Source organism: Arvicanthis niloticus, chromosome 11 (assembly GCF_011762505.2).
Source record: "Arvicanthis niloticus isolate mArvNil1 chromosome 11, mArvNil1.pat.X, whole genome shotgun sequence".
Lineage (NCBI taxonomy): Eukaryota > Metazoa > Chordata > Mammalia > Rodentia > Muridae > Arvicanthis > Arvicanthis niloticus.
The window spans coordinates 16362799-16379685 of record NC_047668.1 but is presented as its reverse complement, the minus strand read 5'-3'; the positions used below and the strand labels follow the sequence as shown (position 1 = coordinate 16379685).

Sequence of the window (16887 nt, the reverse complement as noted above, 5' to 3'; positions counted from 1 at the left end):
CGTGTGGGGGGCGGGGGGAGAAAAAGAAAGAATAAAAATTGATGTGAAGGCTGGGAAATAGTTCAGTGCAGAGGGTTTGCTTAGCTCACAAGGTCCTGGGCTAGACTCACAACATGGAAATGAGCAAACACAAAGCTAAGAACCAGGAATGTCAACACATGCTGTGGTCCATTTGTCGGGAAGCTAAGGATAGGGAGTCATGAGTTCAAGTACAGCCTAAACTAAAAACTAAGACACTCTTTTAAAAAAGAAAAGAGATGAAAAGAAAATTTGTTCTATTCTGAAACAAACTTTGGTAGTTTCAGGGAGAGTATGGGCAGGTGAGCCACATGGGTATTGAACACAATTTAAGATACAACAGTTTTAATCTTAGCCTTAATTGTAGACAGATGCTTACAGGCAAATGAGAGCTTTCTGTGTGGTGGAGATATATGTCCAACAGTTAAGCTTCCTAAGGTGTTGATCAATGAGCATGATCAAGAAGTAAGAATTTTATCTTTAGTAGTCATAAGAAGAGGTGAGGTGTGATGAGGGAATGAGAAGGAAGTGACTGAGTAAAAGAAATACACAAAGATCAAGTGCACATGGCCGAGCTATCTGGTTCTATCGTATACTCAAGAATCTGTGAAGTCTCTTCTGTTCCCACAGTTCCTCAGGAGTGCAGCTTAAGTACTCTGGTTAGTTCTTAGTGGTGTTAGTAACTGGAGTAACTGGAAGCCCATCATCTCTTGTATCGTAGATTTGTATCCAGAGTCCGATAGTAAAGAAGTGATAAAGTTGGATATCCTCTTCTACCGGTAACTTTGAAGTAGAAGGTTTTCATCCATTACTGCTTTGACAGTTCTTTTTCATTTCAGTTAACAGAATTCCTTCCTGCCCTCCTCCCCTCCTCCCCTTCCTCCCTCCCTCCCTCCCTCCCTCCCTCCCTCCCTCCCTCTATCTTTCCCTTTCTTCCTTGTTTAGTTTCTAAGCCTCACCTATGCAACTCTGGCCAACCTAACACTCACTAGGTAAAACAGGCTGACTGTAAAGCTGTGGGAATTTTCCTGTCTCTGCCTTTTTACGGGGATTATAGGCATGAGCTACCATGCCTGGCTTGCAAAATTTATTTTCAAGATTAGCAAAATATTGGTAATGCTTAAATTAATAAAACATCTGTGATTGAAGAAAGTATAAAGCTGTCAAAAGTGATTCATCCAAGAATTACTTATATTTTGAAGCAATCTGTGAGCACAATTGAGGATTTAGGTTTAAATCACATTTTACTTAATTTGATAGCTAATACTTTCTTTGATGATATAATTTGGGAAGTTCAGATGTGACAAAAGATGTAGGTCAGTTGACAATAATGACTCCAGTCTACTTTACAGTAAATAGCAATTACGCACTTGATGTCATGATAAAGCAGCACAAGTTGAGTGGTTCTTCTGGGTTTTTCCCCCTGTGGTGCTGTGCTCAAACCGAGGCCCTCATGTGTGTTAAGCACATGCTCTGCCCCTGAGCTACATCCCCAGTGTATGCTGGCTCTCTGGTGCTGTAAGTGTGTATCTAAATAAGTCAAGTAGAATTGGCAGCAGTGAGCATGAAGACCAAGTCATGTCCTTTGAGCCGCTGTTGGTTTTATGTTAGAGTGCTCACAAGCTGTAAGATGCAGTGCTGTCCCACAGGCATGATTCGGAGCCGGCTTTGTCCATGCTTATTATGCTCCCAGCTGAGGCTGGCAGCCAAACATGGGTATTGGATCCAATCTGTGCCCCACAAGCTGTACTGTACAGTTGAGTAGTTCTACCCCACTGTAATGACGATCAGCTAACCTGGAGTAATTGGGTTTAAATGTTTAACTGCTCTAAACTGTGACCCAAATCCAGACATGCAGTTATGGATCCTTCTTTAAATAGTCATGTGACTTAACAATTAAGATCATAGTCTAAGTAATTGCTTTGTGAGGTGTTTGCATATTTGTCAGGATCTACCAGAGATAGCCTTTGGTGGCAAATCTCAGCAGATCAAAACCTTTAAAAGGTTCCAGTTGAAAGTATATTTGAGAACAGTATATAACTAGATATCTAACCTAAGAAGTGAATAGAGATTGATGAGATCCTTGAGTCTTTTAACAACCAAAATAATGACACCTTTTGCAAACTAAACACTTTTTACTATTGGTGGCATTTCCTGTGATCAGTAAAGGGAACACAAGTTTCTACCAAATCTGTCAGAGAACAGAAGTGACATCTCTTGTAATGGCATACAAGGAGCCAGTTCTAAGACAGTTCTTATTGCTTCATGTGTTATGAACTATAAAAAATTAAATATTACCATGTAGAAAGGCAAGAATGAAATGTTTCATCAAGTTAAGAGATTGTATTTTGAGCTGTGAGATTCATCAGAAAAGAAAAATTGGCATGATTCCTTTAAAATTTGCATTTTTGGATGATAATATATAGATTGGTTAAGAACTAAAATGTCATTTTATTGGAAGCTTTGTATATGTTGCATTTTTCATAAATTCTGAATATTATTAGAGGACTATTCTAAATCGTTGTATATATGAAATGCTCAGAATTTTGAAACAATAAAAGAGGATGTTTCTGTGAAAAAAACCAAAACAGTGAGCCCTAAACTGTGTTGGGATCAAGGACTTAATTCTTCAAAATATAGTATATACTTTTGTTTAAAAAAAAGATCTTATACCAAAGTATCTTTTATTAACCTGGCTGGTACTTTCTGCGGTATATTACATATTATATGAGCATTTGGTGGCATGAAAAGTGATTGCTATCCTTGCAGTGTTTGAATGGCACTAGTCTAGGTACAAAGAAACAGATAGAATGGATGCTAATGATTAAGTTAAGGTTGAATCACTCTCATCTTTCTCTAGACTCTTGTGGCTAAATGTCACTGAACATTTTAAAATCACTTTTACATTCTTTTTTAAAAAAATGAACATCACTTTTTAGTTAAATAGGGCCAGTGTAAATAGGTCCATTTTATATGCTGAGATTGATTTAGATTTAGTGAGTTAGTTATTCAGAGTTATAGAATACATTAACAAAACTAGAAGCTAGAGCTCTTGACGTCTGGTTTAAAGAACTGCGAAAATTTCATGCGGTGCTAATCTAAGAGAGGTGATTTTGAAAATGAACAAAAGTAGTTTTAGACCTTCAGTTTTTTGCTAAGTGCCCATTTTGTGCAGGGTATTTTCTTATTAGTTTTGGTTGCTAAGGTAAATTAACATAAATACAATTGGCTATTATATTTGTCTGCTTCCATTGCTGTAACAAAATGTACAAGGCTGTGTATTTTATAGAGAAAAGGGATTTATTTAGCTCATGATTTTAGAATCTAAAAGCCCAAGCTTTCAGTAGCCCAATCTGCTTGACCTCTGATCAGGGCTTCCTTGACAGTGTTACATTATGGTAGTAGGCATCATGCCAGGAGCTTAGGCAGGAAGGGATCTAACCATCAGATAGGAGACTAAAAATTCCGAGCAATAACAACTGCTTTTCAAGGCCTCTGTGAGGTTCCACAGGAAATACTACCTTAAATCCTCTGCGGACAGTTCCCTCGCTGCCTTCCACGGGGCTCTCTCCCACCCCTTTTAGAATAATCCTACGATATTGAGAACTTCATACATGAGCAATTCATGTACCTCACTGGTACCCCTTCTTCTCTCTCCAGTTCCACTTGTATCCCCCCATAGTGATCTCTTCTTTATTTTGTTATGTGTATATACATATGTGTATACACATACATATATACACACATTTATGTAATGTGCTGAGTCTGGTTAGCTTTGCTTGCATCATGTTCCTATGTCCATGGCTGACCACTGGGAATTGGACAACCAGTGTAGAAGCTTGTCCCTGGAGGAGACTGTTTCTCTCTCAACAAGTGTTGACCGTCTGTAGGTCTTTATCTACGGGTAGGACCATGTGGAATTTCCCCTGTTCTGTTGGGATGTCAATTGGTATTGTTTATATGCTCTTTTAAGCAATCATCTTATTGAGAGTCTGTGCTGGTACTTCCCTGTCATATATAGAAGACACTATCTCACAGCTGACTGGTCTTCTGGCTGTTAGGCTCTTTCTTCCCCTCTTGGTGAGTCTCCCTGAGCCTTAGGTGTAGGGGGTGCATGTTGCAGATGTATCTGTTGAGGTCAGAGATCCCACAGTCACCAATTCTCTGCAGATTGATCCATTGTGGATCTCTGTAATTTGCATTTATTGCAAATAGAATCTTCTTTGATAAAGGGTAAGAGGTACATGTATTTGTAAATACTAAAGAATAAGTATTTAAAATGCAGTTAGAAATTATATTATTTTGGGGAAAATATAGTAGTAGATTCTCTTCTTGGGTCTATGACATCTCTAGCCATGGGTAATTGACTAGGTTTATAGTAGGTTGATTTCCCTCCTATTAAGTGAGCTTTAAATCCAGTTAGACAGGTGCTGGTTACCCCTTTGGTAAAGGTGCCACTGTGGTACTGTTGTCCATCACTTGCCAATGCAACCATTGTTGTACTTCACAGGTGTCACAGCTGAGTGGAACTACTGGTTCCTTTTCTGCCTTGGCAATGGCACCTTTGACTACTATAGGAGGCAGCCCTCGGGGAGGAGACTTCCAGGTCAATTGAAGCTTAATTTCTTCAAGTTCTGTTCTGAATTTATGTGGTGTCTTCAGCAATAGGTTCTTACCTTCAAGTTCTGGGACGCAGTCAAAGGAAACAATAGTATCCTGTGTTGCTTGAGGTGTCTTCTTGGAGTCCCTTGACCAACAACTCAAAGTTTCCAGGCTTGGCACCAGGGCTTTTGTTAGGTAGCCTTTGGCTCTTGAGAAAAACTTTTTTACCCCTTGTGGCATAACTTTATGTAAGTTACTTATATGTGTATATATACTGTCCATGTTAGGGTTACTATTGCTATGATGAAACACTGTGACCAAAAACAAATTGGAGAGGAAAAGGTTTATTTGCCTTATACTTCCACATTGATGTTCATCAAAGGAGGAAGTCAGGGCAGGAACTCAAGCAGGTCAGGAATCTAGAGTCAGGAGCTAATTCAGAGGCTATGGCGAGGGGCGGGGAGAGGGGGGTTGGAGTTGCTGCTGTGGCTTGTTCTTGGGGGTTCTTGGGGTTCATCACGGTTGGTGATGGTGGAGGTCTTATCTATTATCAACTTTGAGATACAAATATATAAGGATTCAAAATCTGATTCTATAGCTGATGCTGCATGCCTATGTGGGCTTCAGTTTCTTTCTCACAAATGGCACTTAATAGGAGGGAAATCAACTTACTATAAACCTAGTCAATTATCCATGGCTAGAGATGTCATAGACCCGAGAAGAGAACTTGCTACTACATTTTCCCCAAAATAATATAATTTCTAATAGTACTTTTAAATAAACATAAAATCATGTTTCTCTATGGTGTTTTCAGTCATCCTTGGTGTTCTTTATCTCTTTTTTCCCCTTTTGCTTAGCATTTCCATCCCTCCACTGACTCCATATAAAGCCTCCCTTCTATTTTCCCATTTCCCCTTTTATATCATTAGATATGAGTCTGTAACCTAGAGTAACCACAGAAAGCAGGATAGTAGAACATGGGACCCCTCCTTTTAAAGGTCCTATCACACCAGTACCACCATTAGACTAGGGCTCTAATAAGTCAGTTCTTTGGAGGACAAACATATAGACCATAAAAACGTGAACTTGTATTATGTAATGAGATACGAATAGAAGACAAGAATAGTTAAGCAAGAACCCATGTATGTCCTGTGGCTGGAGTTCAGGGCCCTTTTAGAGCTAATGCAATAGAGAAGACCCTGTGTAATGGGTGATTGTGAGGGAGAAGCCTGGGAGGGAATAACCCACAAAGCTCCTTGTTCCTCTATGGAAAATAGTCTGGGTTTGAGAGGCAGTACTTCCTTCTACTTAATAAGATAACCAGCTGGTCAGGTTGAACAGAAGCAAGGTTGAGAAATACAGTTAGGAGCTAATGCTGGAGCACACAGTCATAGGAGGCCTTGGAAACAATCTAATACACACGCCAGTTTCACAGTCAAGAAAACTGAAACCTATGGTGTTTCTGAGTTCCTTGCCCAAGATTAGTCACAGCTAGCTGGGGCCAGAGCTAGGATTAATTCCTTTCACATGACTGGATATGAAAATATATTAATAACAGAATTGAGGAGGTGGCAGATCGTCAGAATGCTTTATATGTACAGAGAATAATTTTGCAGAGATGTGATTAATCATCTTTTAAAAGAAAAAAATTATAGTGTAGCTTTTGGGTTGTTAAGCAAAGAAATTAAGAAAAGAAAGCTGGAACAACCCACAAAACTGTTTTAAGACTAGAATGATCTGTCTAATGGCACAAGGAAATGGCCTTCCTGGCAACTTCTGAGGCATTTTATTAATAATAACAAATATAGCAGCGATGATGTTTCTTTTTGGATGCAAGGCATCATCTCAGACGTCAGTGTCTAGCAGATGTGTAGCACTGCAACTGTGGATGTGATATTGTGATATTACTGTGCCACTTGTGAGAAAGAAACTGAAGCCCACATGGGCACGTAGCATCAGCTATAGGATCAGATTTTTTTTTTTTTCCCACGAGATGACGCGGGAAGACGGGAGAGACGACGGGACTCGAACCGGCACTAGGATCAGATTTTGAATCCTTATATATTTGTATCTCAAAGTTGATAATAGATAAAACCTCTCCTTCTAAAGTTACCTCTAGATTAAGAAAAAAAGCCAAATAAACATTTAATAAAGATGTACAACCAAAACTAGAAAAATCAATGACATTCAAATTACTGATATTAATGTAAAAGATAAAGATTTTGATGAGAAGACATGTTGATTACAAGAAGAGTTTGTGGCTTCCTGTTGGAGAAATGCCATAGGATCTTGCTTGTTCTAGCTTGGTCTGCTTGTCTTCCCGTTTGTATGCTGTGTCACTTGGTAGTCCTGCCCCTTTCCCTCATCTAGTTTCTCCCAAAGGACCTTCAGACAGTGCTCTGTGGTACCACTTGACCTTTACTTTACCTAATCAGATATTTATTGCTAATCCTCTATTTTTATTTGCTCTGATAGACTGTCCCTGTAGGTTCTGAAATGACATGTGTATTAAATGTAAGCTGTGTGATACTGGTTATTGAGATATCTAAACCACAGACTTCAAGAAGGTCACAGAATCCACTAATCATACCAAGTCTTTGTTTTTTCAACGCACACTATCCCAGGGCCATCTGAGCATGCAGAGTGATGGTGGGGATCCCGAACAGCTCTATCCCCATCACTGATACTGACTCCATTCAAGACTGTCCAGTCTGCATCCACATTTCTCCCATAGCCCTTGGCTGTTCCCCACCCAAACCATCCATCACAATGTGAATTTTTCAGAACACAAACATTTAAAACTCAGTGTAGGAATTGCCTTTCTAGGCAACTTCCCAATTGCTTCTCCTTGTCTCCACTTCTCCGCGCTACACATCACACTCTCAACTCCCTCTTCCTGTTAGTGTTCCTGTCTGTTGCTCAGTATAACTCTAGGACTCCATGCACATCCTTCGTGTTAGCACTTAGTACTCTGAGTGGCAGTCCTCGTTTTTTCTGGTATACCAGTGAGACCCTGGCTTCTGGGCGGCGGGCCCCATACACGTCTCTTCAACACATGTCTGAACAAAGAGGTTGCAGTGCTCTGGCTGTGCTGCCCAGTCAGCTGTTTCTTCAGAAGCCAGGGGTCAAAAGCAGGAAAGGGAACTTGCTTGTGTCAAACTTGTGTGAATTGGCCAAGCAGTGCAGAGACCTTGTAAGCATGTGAATCAAGTCATGTTGGAAGCAAGCTTCCTCTGAAGTATTAAAAGATACTTTGCTTTGTTTCTCTTTGGTCAGGTGCTGTGATTGTCTCCACGCCTCAGGACATTGCCCTGATGGATGCACACAAGGGTGCGGAGATGTTTCGGAAAGTCAATGTGCCTGTAAGCATTTACACCCTCCCTGGTAATAGGACGAGACCCGTGTAGCCTAAAACAAGTCATTAACAAAGCATCATCCATGTTTTAATTTAACCTTCTGTTGAACATTTCATGAAACTTCTAGTTGATTTTTCCAGTTACCGTAAAACATACTTAATGTTACAAATATGTCCAAATCATGCTAATCAAGAGGAATTTTGAACCAGGGTTCAGGGATTTCAAGTTTTCTGCAAAACTACGCTCTCCAGTGCTGTTGGAATCACAGGAGCATCTCAGGAAATGCTCTCATGATAGACTACAATAAACCACCTGTAGGAAAGGAGGTGAAAAGGTAACTTCTTTTCCTTCTGGCGCACCACATTTTAAGTCTTGATAGCTCAGGTTCTTCTAAGGAGTATTTTAGGCTCTTCTGTACATGGAAAACTAATGTAAGAATGTAATAAAAATAGACATAGAATAATTAAGATCAGATGGAGCCCAGAGTAAAGTCAGCAAACAAATTGCATGCCATTAAGGAACGTAAATATGCTATGAATTTTCTAGCAGCCAAAGGGAAGAAGCATGATACCAATTAAGGCACTGTCCATTTGTGTACGGTTAGAACAAGCTGCTTGCTCGAGAGAAGCCCTGCTGAGACGAGTCACATACTTTCACTAGATTCTTGTGAGGAAGAAACTATATTAAATACACTCCCTTCTTCTTTACTCTTAAGGGAAAGGTTCTTCCTTCTAGTGGCCTCAACAAAAGCCAAGGCTAGTACCCGAGAGCAGTTAGAACGTGACCACTGCAGCGCTTCTGTCCTAGCAGCTCTCCATGGGCATCTTTAGAGCTAAGAGAAACAGGGCTTTTAAAACTTTGGTTCAAGCCAGAAAAATGGCTCAGTGGTAAGCGCTTGCTGTATGTGCCTAACAACCTGAGTTCAATTCTCAGAACCCATGTGAAGGTGAAAGGAGAACTGACTCCCACATCTGACCTCTCACCTCCACATGTGCATCATGCAGTGCACAGCTGTGCTCACATACACAGTAACAATAAAGAACAATTTTTAAAGTCTTAGACCCATGGATTAGCATCAGGGTTCTCATAATTCTGTCTCCTGCCTTCCTTCCACCACAAACTGGATGATAACTTTGTTTGTTTGGTTATGGGAAGAACTTATAACTTTCCTCAAATTCTTCAAAGAGACCATGACACAAGATAAAGTTCAGGGATGCTTTCTTAGGTGTTTGTCTCTGAGAGGCACCTTGAAAGATGTAAACTAGTGTATATAATAGAGTCAAGGTAGCCTTACCCAGGAGTACCTCTCTTCCCATGCCAGCTGGAGTGGAACTGTGGACACTGGCAAGACAAACAGGCACTAGTGAGAGTGAGTCTAGTGAGGGACACCCCTGTCTGCTTTCTTTCCAGGGAACCATGGCTGTTTTCACTGATGGACCTGAATGTGTAATTAGTGGGTTTAGAGCAGGTGTTCTAGGCTCCGAAACTTAGCTTGGAAAAAAAATTGAAGCAATGCTAATCACATGACTACTACTGACAGAAAACCTTTTCTATTGCATGTGTTTTGAGTAATGTGACTTGTATTATGTCCTCCAGGATAAACTAGATGCAAGCACTGGCTGTGGAGATCACTGACTAGTGTGTCCTCTTACATGAGATTAAAATGTTAAGTGGCAAAGAGAGAGGCAGCCCTCTACCACAGTTGATGGCACTGAGTTAACAAGAAAAAGTTAGTATCGGGACCACTGGTCTGTTAATAGCACTGCAAGGTCTGGATACTAGCCCTCTGCCTGCAGGGATGAGAATGCTGAACTTTGCCTGTGCTCAGATCAAGGCAGAGGTATGTCTACTGTACTCAACATCAGCAAATCCATGAGGAAGTGACTTACAAACAGAGGGAATAAGATTTTGTCTTCCATTTCACCTCAGAAGTGATCCATTATATACTACCAGATCATTTTAACTAAGCTGTCATTTGAGGTCTAGTGGCTATGGGCCACACCCTTCATGGACTCTGTTTACTCAAAGTCTAGTGACCACAGTTATCACATCCAGAGTGTATGCTTTTAGTTCAGGTGTTTCTTTTTTCGGACAAGACGTATTCTTGATACGTCTTGACATATAAATAATAAAGAAAACAATCTCATACTGATGTGTTGGATTTTTTTTCTGGTCTCCAAGACAGAGAGTAGGTCATATAATTCTAACAGAACATAACAGAGGAAGAGAAGCCAGTCACTAAGTCCAGCTGGGTTATCGCTGGCTAGATGCCACGTAAGGATAAAAGCTGAGGATGTTAACAAGGAAACACACAAGGAAGTGAGGGGTGGTGGTCTGCAAGGGCTCACAGGACTGCATCCAGGTTGGTTGGGGAAAAGAGGAAACAGCTGTTTGGGATCACACAAGTAACTTTAAGTTTGCAGACTTAGAACAGTTCTGTGTCTTGACAGGGCCAGGATGTGATCATGGCTGTGTTGGGACTAAATGGCATAGAAATGAAAGTCACCAGAGCTGTGTATTCTGAGGCTGTTTTAAGATGGAATTAGTCATTCCCTGCTCTGGCATTTTAGACATTTGCCTGCTGTATCTCTGTGATAGCACTCTTTTTAATCCCTGATTTTAATCATTAGCCCTCTATACTGCAAAATCAGTTTAAAAACAAGTAGAATGTCTTAATCGTCTCTTAAACCCAGAGGAAGCCTGCGTGTGTGTTGTAAGGCTCACGAGTGAACAAGAACTTCAGCGCTGAGCTCAGTATGCAGTCTAGTAACCATGGTGCTGCTCTGTAGAAAAGCGGGTCTCAGTTATCAGTGAGACGTGAATGTGGTGACTTCTGAGAGCCTTCTGGCTCTTAAAAGCTCCAGAGTCTAAGGAATGGCAGTGTTCTGACTTAGAGAGTGTTCCATCATGCAGAGGCGACGCTGCACACTTTATCCCACTTCATTCCCGTTCCCCTGGTTTTCAGTCTTGTTCTGTTTTTTCCCCTTTTGTAGTGCATTAGTTACCATGGAAACAGTGATGTCATTGGAATTCATCGGTATGGACAGAGTTTAGTGATGTCTGCAAGAACGTTTTTGAAGTTAATTTAAATGATTTCTTAACTCAATGCATAGCTTGGGAAAGGAGGAAAGAGATGAGGGATTAAATTCTGGCCTCTGCCTGAAATGATAAAAAAACTGAAAAATCCTTAATTATAGCAGGATTTGTCTGTAGACTGCTCTTTTCAAAAACATAAGAATGTTCAGCCCACTTTTAGTAGTGAGTAATTCATGGATGGTATCCTTCTGACCCACTTTGTTACCTCCGTTCTGAGAGCGCCTGTGTACCTTGCTGCTGTTTCACTGTCTGAGTGTTTGGTCTCCTGGGGATTTTTTTTCCAGGCCTTTCTTTGGAAGTTCATCCAGCTCCGGAAGAGTAGTGCACTGTATATCCACTCCCTTACTCCACAGTCACACAGGGGCTCATGTAACTTTACCTCAACAGCAGTTGGTAACTGGTGTATTCCTTGAGTACATATTTGCTGATTCTTACTGTCCTTTGTAATGTAGTACTGTGTTCCAGTTTACTGTCTATTGCTGTGATAAACACCATGACTAATAGCGACCTGGGAGCAAATGGTTTATTTCATCCTAAGAGTCACAGTCCATCACCGAGGGGAGGGAGGCCAAGACAGGAATTCACAGCAGAAACCCTGGAAGAGTGATGCCTGCTAGCTTCCTTTTCTTGCCTTGCTCAACTGCCTTTCCTATGCAGCCCAGGCCCACCTGCCCAAGAATGACTTGGCTCACAGTGGGCTGGATGCTCCTGAGTCAACTAGTAATTAGTATTTACTCAGCTGAGCTTTTCTCTTCCCACTGACTCTAGCTTATACCAAGTTGGCAAAATCTACCCAGCACTATACCATGACTTACTCGGACCCGCCAGCGATATAAATAATGACACAGACTTATTAATGTTTTTAAGCTTAGGCCTCAGCTGGGCAGTCTTCTTACTACTCTATCCTGACTAATTCTGGCCTACGTCCCACCACTTTCACTGTGCTGCAATGAGCAAGAAATAGGTCATGGTGGTAGTTGATTTTTGACTTGACTCATACACATCTGAGTATGTCTAAAGGTGTTTCCAGAAAGAATTATTGTAACTTTAATTTTTCAAACCCCACTTTTAATGATGAATCTTAAATGTTTTAACCTTCCTTGTAACCCACCACCCATCAGAGGTACTGAAAAGAAAGGATATGGGGGGTGGGGGGAATGGACCTGCTCCAGCCAGCTGCCCAATGTCCCTAGCTCTGCCTGTCAGTTCCAACTTCCACTTCCTGCCCAGCTGTTTGCCACCAGATCTCTAGTAAAGCCAGTCAGATACAATTATAGATTGCCTTAAACAGGTGAGGAAGGAACAAATATTTACAAAATGCGAGAGTGGTGAAGAGCCATTAATTCTGCCAGTACAGGGTTAATAATTGAATATACAGAGACACACCTTCACACAGTGAACCCCAGCACAACATGGACTATTTGCTTCTATGAAAATCCCAGAAAGAAAAGCAGACCTGTTTTCTCTGACTACTTTTTGATTTGTTGATTAATTTTGTGATGTTGAAGGGGCCCTAAGTTCTGAGAATAAGAAAACTTTCTTCTTTGGGCCAGTGGGGCTGGTGTAAAGGGAAGGCCTTTGTCTTATTTGCTTCTTTTCACTGTAAGTTTGGACATGGAGAACTATTGCCTGATACAGTCATTTCCTGCCCAGATAACCCATGTTCATGTTTCAGATTTCAGCTCAGGAGTTACTTGCCCTGGGGAGGTTTTTACCCCCCTTTCCCAACATGTCATGTAAAGTTAATTATACTTCCTGTGAACTCTTTGTACACTTGTCCAGTTCACCTCTCACCCCACTACAGGTTTATCTTCAGTCTTCACACAAGAGTCTGAGTTTCTGGGTGGCAAGGGAACCTGCCCTGAACACCCTCAGCCTCCTGGCCCACAGACATGCTCTCACTGTGATCCAGAGCATAGCCTGCTCTACCCGTTTCCTTGTCATAACCACTTTGCTCTTCCTCCACTTCTGCAGCATTCTTCCGTCCCATGTGTCCTCAGAATCTTCAGCATGCTGCTTTGACACCCAGGCACATTTTACACTTACTTTCTGCTTAAGAAACCTTTTTTCATCCTGCTGTTTACTATGAGAGCTCCTTCTGTTTATGATTTCATTATGCTCTTTCCCCTTTCACATTTGCAGTTCTACACTGTAAGCTCTGTAGATGGAGACCTGCCTTGGTCTGTGTCTAAACATGTAGCTGATCACTAAATATATACTAGATGAATGATCTGGGTTTGATCTTTCTTTCTTTCTTTCTTTCTTTTTTTCTTGTTTCTTTATTGTTTTGGGGTTTTTTATTGGATATTTTATTTATTTACATTTCAGATGTCATCCCCTTTCTCCATTTTCCCCTCCCTAGAACCCCCTATCCCATCCCCCCTCCTCCTTTTTGCTTTTATATTATTTTAATTACACGCATGTATTAAGGTCAGTTCTAGGTTGCAGGTCTAGCAATACAATAGATGCAAATAGTCAAAGTACAAGCAAGACAATAAACACAAATAGTCAAACAAGCAAGGCATTGAACACAATTACATGAACACTCCATTGATCACTGTTTCTAAGGGCTTATCAAGATGACCAAAATATCTGAACCTACTTCCCTGTCCTAGCCCAAAGTCATTTTCATGTCTGAAGACTACTTCCTTGTTCTAGCCTAAAATTTAGATTTTTGTCTGAAATTACTTTTTTGTTCTAGCCTAAGATTTAGATTCGTGCCTGAAATTACTTCTTTGTTCTAGTCTAATGTCAGATTCCTGCCTGGAGCCTACTTCCTTGTCCTTGGCCAATGTCCTATTCCTGCTAAGCAGCCCACTTCCTTGTCCTTGGCCCATGTCAGATTCTTGCCAAGCAGCCCCAAAAGCTCTCCACCTCTCCCCCTTTTTTTCTTTTCATTTACAAGACTGAGTCTGTCTTAGGTTTTTTTTGACAAGAATGCCTTCCTTACCCATTGTGGGATATGGATTATCAAAAGCAATGCATTTATGTCTTAGGTTGGTAAGTCTCTGTGCAGAATCTTACCCATTCTTGGCTTGCCAGCCTGTTAATTTAATAAGTCTGTCTGGGGGTCCATTTGGGTTTGATCTTTCATATTACATTTGGACTTTTCTTGTGAGGGGAGCCATAAAAAGATGACCAAGAAGTAGGTATAGTTAGGGTGAAGCTTTAAATTGTTCAACTTGCTAGAGATTACAAGACAGGCTCCAAGTAAGCATGGAGGCAATGAGGAAGTCTGAAGGGTCAGACACTTGAATGTGATGCACCATTGGTCATGTATCAGTACAGTAAAAGATAGAACCAAAGGTTTTACACACCATCAGCCTAAATCCCTAAGAGAAACCCATTGTCAGTTATAAACACACATATATATGCATTTCTAGTGGATCAGGATGTAAAATGCCAAGGTGTTAGGCATCAGAACCTGATCCAGAATAACAGCAATGAAAGGGAAGGACTGCACATTTAAGGAGGATTGGCAGGCCTGGAACGGCCTGCTTAGGGGGCTCAAACAAAACAAGCAGAAGGCAAAGAAACTTGGGGAGTTATATTTCCATTAATCTACCTGGAGCTGGTTTTCTGCTTTGCACCATGCCACAGTACTTTACTCTCTGCATGCTAAGTGTCAACCTGTTTTACCTGTGATACCACTGTCGTTTGGTTGTAGTTTGTCTCTCAGAGGGACTGTACTGAAGACTTGTTCTCAGGGTGGTGGTGAGACCTTTAAGAGGTGGTACCTTTGTTAAGTCACTGGGGCATGTTCCAAGATTATGGGATCAGTTAGTAATAAGAGTAAGCATGGCCCCAATACACCCTCTGGCTTCCTGCTTGGTGATATGACTTTTTCCTTTCCATAAGTTTCTTCCATGTCATGAGATACTCATGAGAGCTTAGCTGATATAGGGACCATGTCCTATTATTTCCCAAACTGTGAGCTGTAGGTCTCTTTTCTTTATAATGTTTGCCCGCCTCAGATAGCTTGTTAGAGCAATAAAAACAGATTATTAAAGATGTATTTAGACAAGTATTGTTTCAAAGAGGACCTTGCAACACACTGTTTAAATTTTTTTTGAGGACTTTATGTTGAGTAGTTTGCATATAATGTAACCAATGACTTTCTTCTTGACAATAAGAAATTTTATTGTTTTGTTGTTTTTTTTTTAAAAAAATGACTTTTACCCTTTACAGAAATATACTGATAATATTGTACATTTCAGCCATAATCATACCTTAGTGACCAGATGCAGGCTCATCTCTATCTTTCCACAGGGTTTCTTAGTTCTCATGTGCTCTAAACTAGACTACCTTTTTAAGTTAGTTAATGCATTAAGCTCATCTTACCTTCAGAACACCCCTGTGAGGAAGAACGCATCATTTCTCCTATTTTACAGGGAAACATACATAAATGTATCCATCTGCTTAGTGAGGCACTGAGCTCCACTAGTCACTCCCAAGCACCCCACTCTTTCTAGGGCCCACATTCTTGCCTGTGATTTCTGCAGCTAAACTGTAATTGAGATTGGCACTGTGGGCGTCATGCAATATCACAGAGACATTCTAGGAGTCTAGTGTTTGCTTATCACTGAGGTTTACTTGTTCAAGTAAGGATGTGAAGCTAGTGGAAACAAGGAGCACTGAGAAGTGGGCTGAGGCTCTAAGGACAGTCAAGAGAGAGATGGCCATGGCCATGGCCATGATCTTTAGGAAGGCTTTGATTTGACTGCATTCCTGAGTGCAAAGGGGAATGCAAATTGGGCCTGTCTGTGACTATCCCCTAGTTATCATGCTAAATTGCTCTTCTAAACTGTATTGACTCATCTTTATCCAAGACCACTTGCTTCCATGATTAAGTCCCCAGTCCTGTTTTCAAATCATAAGTCAGTGACCTGGACTGATTTTAGCCTTGTAATTTATTATGTGACCTAGGGCAAGTAATTCAGCATCAGGTTTCTTGTCCATGAAATAGGAGCTGTAATACTCGCCCCACTGGTTGTAAGGAGCAGTTGGATAAGATTGCATTTCCAGTACTTGGCATAACTTAGCATGCAGTACTATGATTGGTAGCTCTGACTGTCACGGTTTTGGTGGCAGGCTTCAGAAACCAATATAAATCCTCCCTTTATAGACTAAGAGTACGAGGCCTCAAAGAGTTGTACCTCATGGACCATGGCCACCTTTCTGGTTCATGAAAGTTGTGTAGACACAGACCTCCCTACTCATTCTTTTCACATCAAACTTATTGTAAAGAAAAAAACAGGACACCCATCTTGTTTTTAAAATTATAGTGTCTGTATGCATGCTTCAGAAATAGGTGCAGAGCAGAAAAGCACTTATGAATCTAATCTATTTCCATTACTAATATTCATTTCTCTATGTAACAGTACACTTCCCCACCACACACAGTTTCTTAAAAGATAGCTTTTAATGCTTGTGACAGGTTCCAGCCAGCATTTAACCTGATTCTAACCTTGAGAAATTGGATTATACAGTAGCCTGACAGTCTTACTTGTTGCTTGCCTAAATCAGGGTTTCAAATAGCAAGAAGAAATTAAAATTTTATTTACTTTATTTTAATTTATTACTGCTTAATTCAGTACATTTAGACAGAAAAATCCAATATTCAGAGCAATGTTGACATTTCAAGAATAAGTTTTTAAAATGTTAATAAAAGAAGTACCCCTTTGAGCCAGTGATGAATAGGAATTATGTAGGAATAACATGTAAAATGGGGGATGGCAGTGGGTGTTAGCTAGGCATATAGTAAACTAGCTGAGGTAAGAAGAAGAGGGAGCATATACTTTGATGAGGCATTAAA

At 40.6% G+C, this 16887-nt stretch overlaps 1 protein-coding gene across 10 annotated transcripts in view; it reads left to right on the top strand.

Annotated features, from left to right (window-relative positions):
- Nubpl (NUBP iron-sulfur cluster assembly factor, mitochondrial) overlaps nt 1-16887 on the top strand; it is a 187558-nt gene that overhangs the window by 152430 nt on the left and 18241 nt on the right. For 9 of the 10 annotated variants that reach the window (XM_034513761.2, XM_076941879.1, XM_076941875.1 and 6 more), the window contains one exon: nt 7897-7982. The exons of the other annotated variant lie outside the window; for it this stretch is intronic. In XM_034513761.2, coding sequence (XP_034369652.1) covers nt 7897-7982 — 86 coding nt within the window. The remainder of the gene's footprint in view (nt 1-7896; nt 7983-16887) is intronic. 10 annotated transcript variants of the gene reach the window in all.